Here is a 12,518-nt window from a genome sequence, read left to right as displayed (position 1 = left end):
GTTAACTTCAAGCCAGACCTCAGACTGAAAGCCTCCCTTTCTAGTGAAGGCATTGGCTTTGGATGGATGGCCTGTTATTCTCACCTATCTTACATGCGCTTGAACTGCTCTAGCAAAAGAATCAAGAATCAGCTATTTTTTATGGCACATGGATTACTAAAATATTTGTATTCTATTTTTAAAAATCTGAATTTTTTTAGTGAAAACAAACCCACTACCTAGCATTTCTAAATGACGGTTCATCTGATCCTTAAATTTCAAAAGTCCCCACAAGTTTACAAAGTACCTTCACACCATTTAAATCTGGCAAAAAAAAAAATTTTTTAAATGTGGGTCTAAGTGCCTTAACTGTCACGACAGGAAGCAGCAGGGTCCATAGCCCTTTCCTCCCTCCCAGGCCAGGCACCCTGGGGATACAGAGCTGGCCCGGCTGCCCAGCACTGTGAGCTCACCCGCTGAGTTCTCCTGCTTGAGGCACTGAATGGAGGTTCTCTGGGTTTTGGGCTGGAGCAGGAGCAGGAGCACGGGCTCAAGGATGCGTGCCACGTCACCAAGGGACAGTGCCCGCACCAGCCAGCCCTGGGCTGCCGCGCCAATGGCACCGTCTGTGCAGGTCAGGCTGTCCAGCACAACAAACAGGGACCTGTGGGTGGGAAGTGCTCCATAGTCAGTGTGCAGCACCCGTGTGACAGGACACCCACAGGGAGCTTCGCCCATGCTGGGCTTGTAGACCCAAGCAGATAAGAACAATGGGATTTAAACCCTGGTTTCATACTAGACTCAGTGGGGGAGCTTTTAAAATCCTGATCCCCAGACCTCAGCCCAAACTGATTAAATCGGACTGTGGGGTGGGGCCCAGGCCTCACAGCGGGCTGCCACATAAGGCCGTGTGCCTGGCCCACACCTAGAGTTTTGGAAACAAGGGAGGGGATTTTTACAAAACAATGTGGATGATAATGTACCTGCAATAAATTCACATCTTAAGGCTATGGTTGATGATTTTACAAGTATATTCACCCAGTGTGGCCACCACTCCAATCAAGATCTAGACCATCTCCATTTCCCTACATTCCCTCCCTCCCCCCACCCACCGTGTATTTCTTCACCCGGGTCTGGCCTAAATCCAATTAGGGGATCACGAGACCGTCTGCTGTGCATCAAGAACGTGTCATGTTGTCCGTGCTGCACATCTCCCTCTCCCCAGCCCAACATGCTGGCCGGGAACCTCTGCCAAGTGTCCTTTTGCATTAAGGGTCAATGATAAGGAAGACGATCTTACCTATCGAAGGAACGATTATGAGATGTCACTCTACTGCCTTGGATCTCTCGGGTCAGGTGCCAGAGGACAGAAAATCTAAACAGAGCCTCCAATCTGGTTCCCTTGATTAGGAAATAAACAGGTGTGAGGAATCTGGTTTCCTAACAGGACAGTGTTTTTAGTCACATGAAACCCAATTTAAAAAAAACGAGAGCTCAGGCAGGATGGCAGTGCAGCAGAGACAGGACTATGTGCCTGGAGTCCGACCTGTGGCCTCTCCCCTTGCTCACTGTAACATGATGTGCTGTCAATAAAGCGCACAGTCCCGATTTGGCGCTCGCCCCTGCTCAAGGTAGCCCTGTGGTTGCAGGGAAATGCACAAGAGTATGGGGCCTCATGCCCTTCCCTTGGAAGTGACAGGCCACATGGCTTAGAGCACAAGGACACTACTGGACTGCAAAGGACTTAAAGGGCGAACACATTCTCTACTACTGCCTACTGCACCAGCATCTCCAGAAGCCCCGCAGGTACCTACAGGGCGTCAACCACCCCATGAGTTTGGGCAGATTTCCCTGGTGAGCCCTATGGTGGACACAAACCATGTTTCTGGGACTCCACAGGGGATGGTTTGTGTTGCTGGAGGCCTTTCAGTCCTGGCATCTCTAACACTTCTACTCATTAACCAGGATGTCCACCAGGCCCAGAATGACCTCAGCTGGATATATGAAGTCTGCTCTGGGCACGTGGAGTGACAGGCTGGCCAGCAGTGGGGACTCTCGCAGGATGGAGGTTAAGCTGTGGAGACTCGCCTTGTCAGGGTCCAGGAGGGCATGGCAGATGATGTCCTCACAGATGCTGGCCGTCGGGGCCAGGCAGTGAAGCCGGTAGAACAGCTCCACACAGGTGACGTGATGCTCTTGGGTTTCCTTATTCAGCTGATTCCACAGCACACGAGCCACCCTCTGGGACAAAGGAGACACCATGTGAACACAGGCAGCACCTGCCCACTTCCTCCTTGCCCAGTCCAGTCCTGGTCCCAAGGTACTAGCTTCTATCTGCATTTGCAATGTGAGAATCCTTAATATACAAAAAAACATCGCCAACGAACAAAACAAACCCAAGCCCAAAGCAAACCATGAAACCCAGCAGAAGTCATCCAGGCAGAGGCAACAATACCGGTTATACATGGAACTTTGTGTCGAGCTGAGAACCCCCAGTTTCAGAGAGGGGGTCAACAGGAAGCAAGAACCTACTGGTCCACACATTCTTTCAACATGCACAAACCAAGCCTTCCCATGTGCCAGCACCGGAGTTCCAGAGACGCATCCTTGGTCACCGTCATGAGGTGGACACTGTAGCACCTTACCACCTAGGGTGAGCTCCAATTGGCTTTTGGCTTTACTGCCACAAACTTGTTTGTTCCCATGTCTGTGGACAATGCTGAGCAGGTGCCTGGCTCACTGCCAGGATACAAATTGTATCCCAAACTGAGTCCTCCATCTCTCCAGCCCTGATCTTAGCTCTTTAAACATGCAGGCCCTGCAGCCAGCTGCAGCTCCTCCCCAAGTCCCAGGAAGCACCCATGGGGGTACCAGACCTAATAGGGTGAGGCTCAAAACCAGGGTTGGTCCCCACTTCATGGAGGGGGATTTTTGAACACATTCTTCCAGGATATAGATTATAATATTTTAGGGACATAGCAGATCAAATAACTTTTTTGGCCCATTTATTTCTATGTGACAAACTGTCTTCTCTGCACAGAGCAAATGAACCACTGACTGGCTCAGGCCTCTAACCATTCATTATTTATTTTTGACCTAAGGGAATGTGGTTTCCAATGATCAAGTTACAATTAAACTGCTGATATGGGAAACTCACTCCAGGGCCAGACACTGTGCCAAGAGCCCAAGGCAGGCACAGGTCTCCAACCCTCTCTGGATGTCACCTCTCATGGCAGCTACAGCCTTAGGGACAAGTTTCTGTAAATGGTCTGGGAAGAGAATCCCAGTGTCCCACCCACTGTTTTTCCAGCGGGAAATACCTGATAGAAGTCTGTTTTCTCTGCAATGACCTTCAGGATTCCTGGTGCAATGGGAGGCACTGTCACCATCTGCAGCTTGCCAAAAAATGGGTTGTACCCAGAGATTTTATAGCGTTTCATCTTGTCCTCGATGACAAGTGCGAGGGATTGGGAGTGGTTGAGCACTTCCAGCAGAGTGGAGATGGCCACGTTCTGGAGGTAGCAGTCGGTCCCACAGCAGCAAATGGTCATGAGGGATTTCAGCCACAATGGAAAACTAGAATCGCCTACTCCTGAAAGGAAGCCAACCAGACAGGATGGGAACAAATAAAACCGCATGAGAATGGTGCTCAGATATTCTAAAACACCTTGGGATCCAGGAGCCATCTAGACCTTCTCATGGTGACCTGGTATGCAGTCAGCAGTCAGGGCCACGGGACAAATGAGACCAAGTCTGCTTTCAAAAGTTTGTCAAATTATTTGAATTCTACCAATGTCAATCTCAGGGCTTTGAGATGATTCAAAATGTTTGTTTTCTTTTAAAAATTTAGTTATAGTAAAATTCACATTAAATTTTTTAAAATTTACAAGTAAAATTCACGTTTGCACATAGAGTTCAAATTGTTTTTTGGGGGGCTCTCTTAGTGGTAGGACACATGGCGGATACCAATTATCAATGCAGGTCTTCCAAGTACACTGACACTGGCAGCTGGAGCCGGGAGACAAAGTGCACGGGGAGTTTAAGGTAATGACTGCAAAACGGAAAATCTTTGCCCTATGTTCCCACCAACATAATCACTTTTTCTTGTTTTCCACCTTCCCCCTCCCCATTTTTAAAGTGCTCACTGCCTGCTATGAACTGAACTGAATTATATCTGTCCAAAATTCACGTTGAAGCCACAACCCCTTACGGGATGGTTTGGAGGTGGAGCCTGTGGGACGTAATTAGGTTTAGATGAGGTCCTGAGTATAGCGCCTTCAGATGGCATTAGTGCCCTTTTAAGAAGAGACATCAGAGAAATCCCCCCACTCTCCCAGAATGTGAGCATTGAGTAAGAAGGTGGCTGCCTATAACCAAGGGGACAGCTGTCACCAGGAACCAACCATGCTGACACCCTGATCTTGAACTTCCAGCCCCCAGAACTGTGAGAAAATAAAGTTCCACTGTTTAAGCCACTCAGTCTATGGTATTTCGTTAGGGCAGCCCAAGTTCAGACACTGCCTGCTACAGGTTGAAGTGTCCCCTAAATATTCTTATGTTGAAGTCCTAACCCTAGAACCTCAGAATGTGATCTTATTTGGAAATAGGTTGAATGTAGATATAATTAGTTATAATGAGGTCACAATAGAGTGAGCCCCTAATCCAATAAAACAGGTGTCCTAATAAAAGGGAAATTTGAACACAGGCATGCACACAGGGAGAATGACATGTAAAGACTAGAGTTATATTGCTACATGCCAAAGAAATACCAGAAGCTAGGAGAGAGACATGGAACATCCTTTTCTAGAACATTTGGAGGGAGCACGGTCCTGCCAACACATTCATTTCAGACTTCCAGCCTCCAGAACTTGGATAGAGTACATTTCTGTTGCTTAAGCCACTTAGTTTGTGGTACTTTTTTATGGCAGCCCTAGCAGACTAATGCTCAAATCTTTAACAACAGGTCTCATGAAATAGTCTATTTACCAACTATTATTAAGCGCCTTTAATGTTCCAGATCTTTTAATGGGCCAATACCCAATGTTTAAAAATAAAGAACCAGCTTCACCAATTTGCAATCTGTATACACAACTAACTAGAAACTACAGGAGGAAACAAATGTGGCATAGTTCCTCCCTGGCAGACACGATCCTAGCTCCTCTGGAAACATCAATGACCTAAGTACCATGAGTCCCCAAGATGGGCCATTGAGGACCACCCGCTCACCGGGGAGCTGGAAGAGAGTTTCGTAGAGCCGCTCTGTTTCCTCCTCGGACAGGTAGATGGGGAAGGTGGCGCAGTCCAGCAGCAGGTGGCAGGCAGCGGCCAAAGCCTCCCTGCAGCCCTCCCTGGAGCTCCCCAGGTCAGTGACCACCTGGTCCACAGCCCAGTCTCCCTCCTTTGTTTGGCCAGGGCTGCTGGGCAAAGGTGATGGTGGCTGAACGTTTTTTATCTTAAATGGAGACCCTCGAACTGTGAACCAGTCTGAGAGCATCTGTTTAAATTGGGGCACACTCATGGGCTTGGCCTCCCATGAGTTCTTCCTGCCGCGGAGGTTGGGCTCTGGACCCCGAAGTGTGCCCTCCTCCTGCTGGCCTTTGGGCTCTTCGGCCTTGTTTTCCTCTCCGGAAACCGTTAGCTGTACTCCAAAGATGTTCTTGTGGACAAAGTTGGCTATGAGCTCTTGGACGCAAAAAAATGTCCTCTGCATACTCCCACCCGTCTTCCAAACGTCCTCTTTTTCAGGAGAGACTCTAGGGACCCTCAAGTGCTCAGAGAGCTCTGGTGAGGACGCACTGAGCCCGATCCCGCTGTCTTCAGATTTAAGTACAGGAAACAAAGCATCTTCGTCACCCGGGATCACTGCCTTCGTGTCTAAAATTATGTCACTGTTTTCACCTTTTACTGGACTCTGCAAAAAACAGAAGTTTGTAATGTGCATCTTGTAAGACCAGGGGATTCAAATATTAGCTGAATTAGGCAAACCGCAAATGTGCTCTTCCTGGTTTTTAACATCATAATTCTCTGCACCAAGAGAATCCCTGTGTACAGTGTATAGTAAAATGAAGATGGCACACAGGAAGGAGAGAGGCAGCCGGACAGACAGCCACATTCTCTGGGTAGGCTGGACCTGAGTTATTTATTTAGGCTCTTTAAAAAGTTAGTTAAAAACAGTTTCCAACAGATTTAAAAATATGAATGAGGAAATTGGGTTGAGGGTAAAATAAAGACATGAAGAAATAAGAGGAGAAAGCTAGAACGGAGTTTTTATATACACACACACACACGTAAAACTCATACATAAGAATACAGTAAGTCCTCAATGTCATGAACAGGCTTTGCCACTTTAAGTGAAATGACGCAAAAGGAAAGCAATTTTACCACAGGCTACTGATATAAACAAGAGTTAAGTTCCCACAGCATCTCATTGTTATAACAAAATGTTATTCGAAGGCCTGCTATATAAATTTTCTGGCTTTTCCAATGAAGCAACCTCTTTCCTTTGCTTACACTTTACTTAGAAAATATTACATTAAATTAAAAATTCTTCAGCATTTAACCCATGGTGCTTTCCAGGGAAGAACAAGAGTTTTATGCAACTTTTGAGACATATTCTTATTAACGTGTAGACTACACATACTTAAACTTTGTATCTTAAGTCATTTTTAGGATATTTTCCCCCAATAGCTGTTCTCACTTGCTGTGACCAGGGTGGGTACACACCAACCTTAATGAGACTACAAGTATATTCCAGAAGGAAATCATTCCGTGTGAACTAATAACAAAAGTCAGAACTTCCAACGCTACGGTCTCGAATACTAGGTCAGACTTAGCTCCACGTCTGAGATTTCCCTTCCTGCCCGTCTGCAGCACGGGGCTGGCTGGCTGCTCCACACACCCCTCCCCTTTTTCCTCTCCTTAAGCTGTGTACAGTGAAAACTGTCTTTACTGTATTTCTGTTCTCTGCTAATGTAATAAGCATTAGCACAGCATTTCAGCCTTGCTGGTAATTTTGTGCAGTGTGATATTTCAAGGGCAGAATTTTCCAATCCCTAGACAAAGTAGAAAGTAAAAATAATCCAAAGACCATGGACCTCAAACTGCTTGTGGAACTGTGTTAAGTCTTTTTGGAGGCTGATTTGGCGGCTTCTCTCCCAGTTTAAAAAGAAACGGGTTTGACTGAATCCATTTCTAGGAACTGATCCTCCCCAAACACTCGCAACCATGAATGAACGAGCTGTGCGAGGGTGCCGACTGCAGAGCTGTCTGTAAAAGTGAGAAACTAGAAACAACCTAAACAGCATCAACAGGGGAGTGGCTGGGGAAATCCTAAAGCCATGCCACAGAGCATCACGCAGGCCTAAAAAAGAAAAAGACACCTCTGTGTCTAGCAAGAGGGAAAATGGCCCCAAGCAAAGCCAATCAGTGTGTGTTATGGGTTCAGCTGCATTCCTTAAAACAAGACAATGAAGTCCTAACCTCCGGTGCCCGTGAATGTCACGGGGCCTAATTTGGAAAGAGGCTCCTTGCAGATGATCAAGTTAAGATGAGGACTTAGGGTCGCCCCTAATCCAATGACTGGTGAGCTGCTAAAAGGGGAGACGTGAACACAGATACACACACAGGGAAGACGCCGTGTGAAGATGAAGGCTGAGGCTGGGGTGATGAGTCTATAAGCCAGGGAGCGCCAAAGACTGCCAGCAACCATCAGGGAGGGGCATGGGCAGAACCTTCCTCACAGCCTCAGAACCAGTCAACCCTGCTGACACCGTCACCTCAGATTTCTGGCCTCGGCTGTGGGACAGTGGCTTTGTCATTCAAGTCGCCCAGTGTGCAGCACTCTGTTACTGCAATCCAAGGAAACTAATGTCTCACTTATATTTTTAAAAACAAAGCTGTGCAAATACAAACAAGCACATACAAAGGTCTGGCAGTGGGCTGTGTCTAACCACGAGCTGTAGTTGTGGGCTCGCGCAGGGAGGAAGCAGGGACGTGGGTGAAGGGAAGGGAAGTTAACGTCCATGCTAAAAACCTTCATAAAGTGAGGATTTGAGAAGCATATTGTAGCTATCACCTATATACCTTCCAGCCTTCTATCTACGCTAACCAACCCTAATTACTTTCTGCTCCCATTTTGGCGGCTCCAGGCACGTACTGAGTTTCCGCTTGTGGCATCCACGTCCAGGTAGGAGGGCGGCATCTGGACCTTGCTGAGCACTTTGAAACACGTCTTCAGGGCATGCGTGAGCTCAGGTAAGCTCAGAGCTTCCATGTCCTCGGCCAGGGGCTTCACCAGGCAGGCAAGCATCTGCGGGAGATACTGGGTTTGCACCTCGGAGTAAAGTTCCTGTGAAATAAAGACACGGGTTTAATGAACATGGCTTCAGTTTACAATCACAAGGAAAATGCACCTTGCAACGGCTTCTTAGAAAGTTCAGTTTTCTTAGAGCATAAGGAAGTTTCACATTAACTCCCAAATCAGAAAACAAAATATTTCTGATCTGGACAAATCATGGACTTTCATTCTCTCCTTTTAAGTGGCTTTACCCTTCCTAAAGAAAACCACTGCCACATTTATTTCTGCCACATTGAAGAAATTAGTTTCCTTTGGGAAAACTGGACTACTACAGAACTTTTAAGTAGGAAATGCATTTACTCCCACTCCTAAATGACTGCAGTATAGGACGATGCCCCACTCACCATCTGGCTCACATAACTTATAACTGGCTCAAAAGTTAAAACCCCTTTTAAATAAGGCATAAAAGATATAGGAGACTATGTCCAGCTATGTCACCCATGCTGAAAGGAACATTAAAATAATGCTGTGTATTCATGTAAAACTATTTTTTTAGTAACTTCAGGTTTATCAAACAGGCCAACAAACATTAATAAAAACTTAATAGCAAGCGTCGAGCCACCTCCACAGCATAGGACCTTACCAAGGGAATGACATCCAGAAGGAACACAAGGAGGGTGCAGAGCTCCGAGACCGTGGGGGGAGGGCTGATGCTCTTCCTGACGGCAGGACTCTGTTTTGCTGGTCTACAGAAGTCCCAGGAGAAAAAAACAGATCAATTTTTTTCCTACAATATTTTCAAGCATTTATTTAATTTTCAACAAATCTACTTATTCTGTTTCAAACATAATGAAAGACAGCTCCTGTGGTTCCAATAATTAAGCTTTGGTGCCTAAAACCTCCTCACATAGAGAAGTATCAGTAAGTGTCTTGAATCTGCTTGTCATCAGTTCGGATGAGGGTGGTCCATGCCCACGTGGGAGCCACACCCAGAAGATCTGAAGCACTGTTAATGGCAACAATTCCAGGCTCCCAACCCAGACCAAAGGCTGTTCCGAGGGGAGGAGCCTGGCTAGAGCACGGTGTGGCCGAACACCTGTCAACCCTCTGTAGGAGCCAGCACTCCGTGCAACTCCAGAGCTCATCCGCAGCTGAAGAGCTGCTCAGGACTGTTCAGCTTCCACAGAGCAGGGTAACTCAACTGCTCAATGCTACTGGTAGCTGCTTACCTTACTACTGAAACTCAACACTTCCTTTTAAAAGAGTAGGCAACTGGTTAAACAGGTAAGTTATAAAGTATACACTGGTTCTCAAAACAGGAAGTTTGGGTTCATCTAGCTATCACAGTAGAACTCAACCCGAGTATATTTTCTTCAGTGTAAATTATGGCTTCATTACACTGGAGTTTATCATAACTTGAGAGGGACTAAAGAACTGTATACACACATCCTAGTGAGTTTACTTCTAAGTGTGTGCCTAAAGAGACTGGGCAAAGATGGCCACCACAGTATTTGTAATAAAGAAAACATTGAAACTTTATTCACACCATGGACTGCTATGCTTGAGGTGTATGTTACAACACAGACAACTCTCCCAAGGACTGTCAGCCCCCAAAACAGCCCATATAAGACTTCAATAGACAAAACAGGCTGTATCATTTACACACTTGTTGGAAAAGCACAGATAACATCATGGGCGGAATAGACACTAATTTCAGGATGAACACTGGGATGAAAGGAGAAAAGGCATTGTGAAGCGGGGGAGTTAGCTCTACCTTGGTAGCAACACTTTATTCCTTTAAAAAAAAAATCTGACGAGTAATGGCCAAGTGTTGTCTATAATTTCAGCAGTGGGTACATGTGTCTGACAGTATTCCCTGTCCTTTCTTACATCAGAAATGTTTCATGGTTAATTTTTTCAAAGAAAGCATACCTTGTAACTCTAAAATGGAACTACACTAACCAGAATATACTCCAGCTTCAGTATAACATGGCCTTGCTGTTGTCGTGAGGCCAATCACAATGAATGTAATCATCACAGACCCGAACGCTGCTGGGGGCGGGCTCTGGGGGCTGGAATTGCGCAGCAGGGGCTGCGGGGAAGCCAGGCATTCCTGGGCTGCCTGCTGCTAATTTAATGTGGAATGCCACACGCGGTACCTCCTCTGGATCTGAGCTCAGCTTCCTTCTGCGACAGAGTGCCTACTTTCTTTGGGCTGTCCCGAAGAGCTCATGAGTTGCTAAGGCTTTCAGGCCAGAGGATGGCCCAGACAAACAATAAGTAAAGCTCCTATTACAGCTGCTGTGAGGAAGGCAGTGCCATAGCATAGAGCACTCCAATGGAGAGCGACACGCATGAAGTAGAGCAGGACTCACAGGACAGAGCAGGGCTTCAGAGGCAACATTAATCCTCCGTGAGAGGGGAAATGACGTGGAAAAGGGCTGGGCTGGAGAGCACGCTACTCCCAGAGTTCACCACCCATGATTTTGAGCTGGTGTAATTCACCAGATTCAAAGTGACATAAAGCTGACTATAGTTACTTAAAACATTAATGCTTTTCTCTGATGAGTTATACACTGATTTCAATAAGAATTTAAGGAGACTGATGTTTTCAAACATACTGAATCCAGTCACAGAGCCACAAAATGAAGCTTCTTTCACAGATCAAGCCTCCAAGAGAACTATGCGAAGAAAGCGGACTTCATCAGGGTAACCAGAAAATGCACAGGAAATTTTCTAAAGTTTGACTTTAATACATGAAGAGGCTCTAGAATTCTGTGGCAAAGATGATGTGAACCTTCTTAATGGCTAAAGTTTTTTATTCTATTATATTTTTGAGTGAATTCTTTCCAATCGTGTACTCAGCAAGGACCATCCAACTTAGGCAGTTATGTGTAATCTGACCACAATAAGCAGCTACGAAACCATGAAACCCTCTAATCCTTCCTAAACATTCATTATCCTGAACTGGATACTTACTTAAAGCAATCCTCAAAACACCTTGTCATATAATCCCAGAGAAAGTCTGTGCTTAGGGAAGTGATCAGCAAATTCACCGTTTTAACAATCTCAGAGGCATTTCTGTTTTCTTTTATTGAACTGTAAAGGAAAAGGAATATTTACAAATATATCTATGAAAAACCCTGTATGACAAGAACACCATATCTGAAAAACGAACTCATTTTACCATTTATAACTTTTTTCTAGAGAGACCGACAAACTCAGTTAGTTAAAAATATTATTTACTGTTCCTCTATAGGAAAGAGTATGCATAATGTCACCCTAAACACTATGTTGACACATTCTGTTAGAAATAAGCTTAAGAGCTATAGTAAAAAGAACATGCTATAGAAAACCAGTTTAAGTCCAACCATAGGCAAGTAGATGCTCTACTGGTGGAACAATGTGGCACAACCATTCAGGAGGGCAATCTGGTTGACATTTAAATGTGCATCTTCTATGACTAAGGAAATTTACTCTAGGGATTGATTTATCCCACACAAAGCTTTGCACACAGAGATGTGTGCATAAGGATATCACTGCAAGGTCATTAAAAATATTGAAAAAGTAGAAACCACCTAAAAGTCAATCAGTAAAAGAATGGCCATTCAATCAGAATTTCTTAAATAAGTGACAAATCCTTTCCGAGGAATTTAAGGCAACCATTATATTCCACAGGAGAGAGTAGAGCTACTCACAACTTGCATTAAAAAAAAAAAAGGCAACTAAACAGTGTAATTCTCTTTAAAATAAAAGATAGGCATCTCTCTCTTGTCTCTCTCTCTGCACTGAGTGTAGAAAAAAATTAAAATGTTTTATGTTTTTCTCTGAAGGGCCAGTGGGATTATGGGTGATATCTTTTTTCTTTATGTCTTCAAATATTGGTATATTTTTATAATGAGCATGTACTGTGTTCATATTCAGAAAAACAATAAACTACTCAGAGAGAAAAAGCAAACGTTAAGAATTCTTGGCATGCTTACAACGAAAAGACCAGAAAACTCTTCCACTTGACTTAAATTTTCAATATACCCAATGCCAATTCAAGCAGAAGGAAATTATATCAAAAGTAGTAAGACAGAGATTGTACTACCTTAAAAAGAATGAAACCAAAAAAACCCTCACAGGGCTGACAGATAATGAGACCCTTCTAAGTCAATAGGTCTGCTGTCTCCCAAACCCGCTCCCCCTGCCCTCAGGGTCCTGGAGCCTGGGCCCTGGGATGCCCTTACCTTGACCTCAT

General features: G+C 45.1%; 1 protein-coding gene across 1 annotated transcript in view; it reads right to left on the bottom strand.

Annotated features, from left to right (window-relative positions):
- DOP1B (DOP1 leucine zipper like protein B) overlaps positions 1-12,518 on the bottom strand; it is a 72,580-nt gene that overhangs the window by 29,670 nt on the left and 30,392 nt on the right. Inside the window, exons 11-18 of the mRNA XM_087818398.1 lie at positions 11,255-11,374; positions 8,919-9,021; positions 8,135-8,326; positions 5,206-5,890; positions 3,300-3,571; positions 2,068-2,220; positions 1,280-1,380; positions 453-643 (exon numbers count right to left, since the gene is read on the bottom strand). Of these exons, the coding sequence (XP_087674524.1) occupies positions 453-643; positions 1,280-1,380; positions 2,068-2,220; positions 3,300-3,571; positions 5,206-5,890; positions 8,135-8,326; positions 8,919-9,021; positions 11,255-11,374 (1,817 nt within the window). The remainder of the gene's footprint in view (positions 1-452; positions 644-1,279; positions 1,381-2,067; positions 2,221-3,299; positions 3,572-5,205; positions 5,891-8,134; positions 8,327-8,918; positions 9,022-11,254; positions 11,375-12,518) is intronic.

This window comes from Miniopterus natalensis, chromosome 6, assembly GCF_054644295.1.
Source record: "Miniopterus natalensis isolate mMinNat1 chromosome 6, mMinNat1.hap1, whole genome shotgun sequence".
Classification (NCBI taxonomy): Eukaryota; Metazoa; Chordata; class Mammalia; order Chiroptera; family Miniopteridae; genus Miniopterus; species Miniopterus natalensis.
Note: the sequence above shows the minus strand (reverse complement) of the source record. Positions and strands in the feature narration are given on the sequence as shown.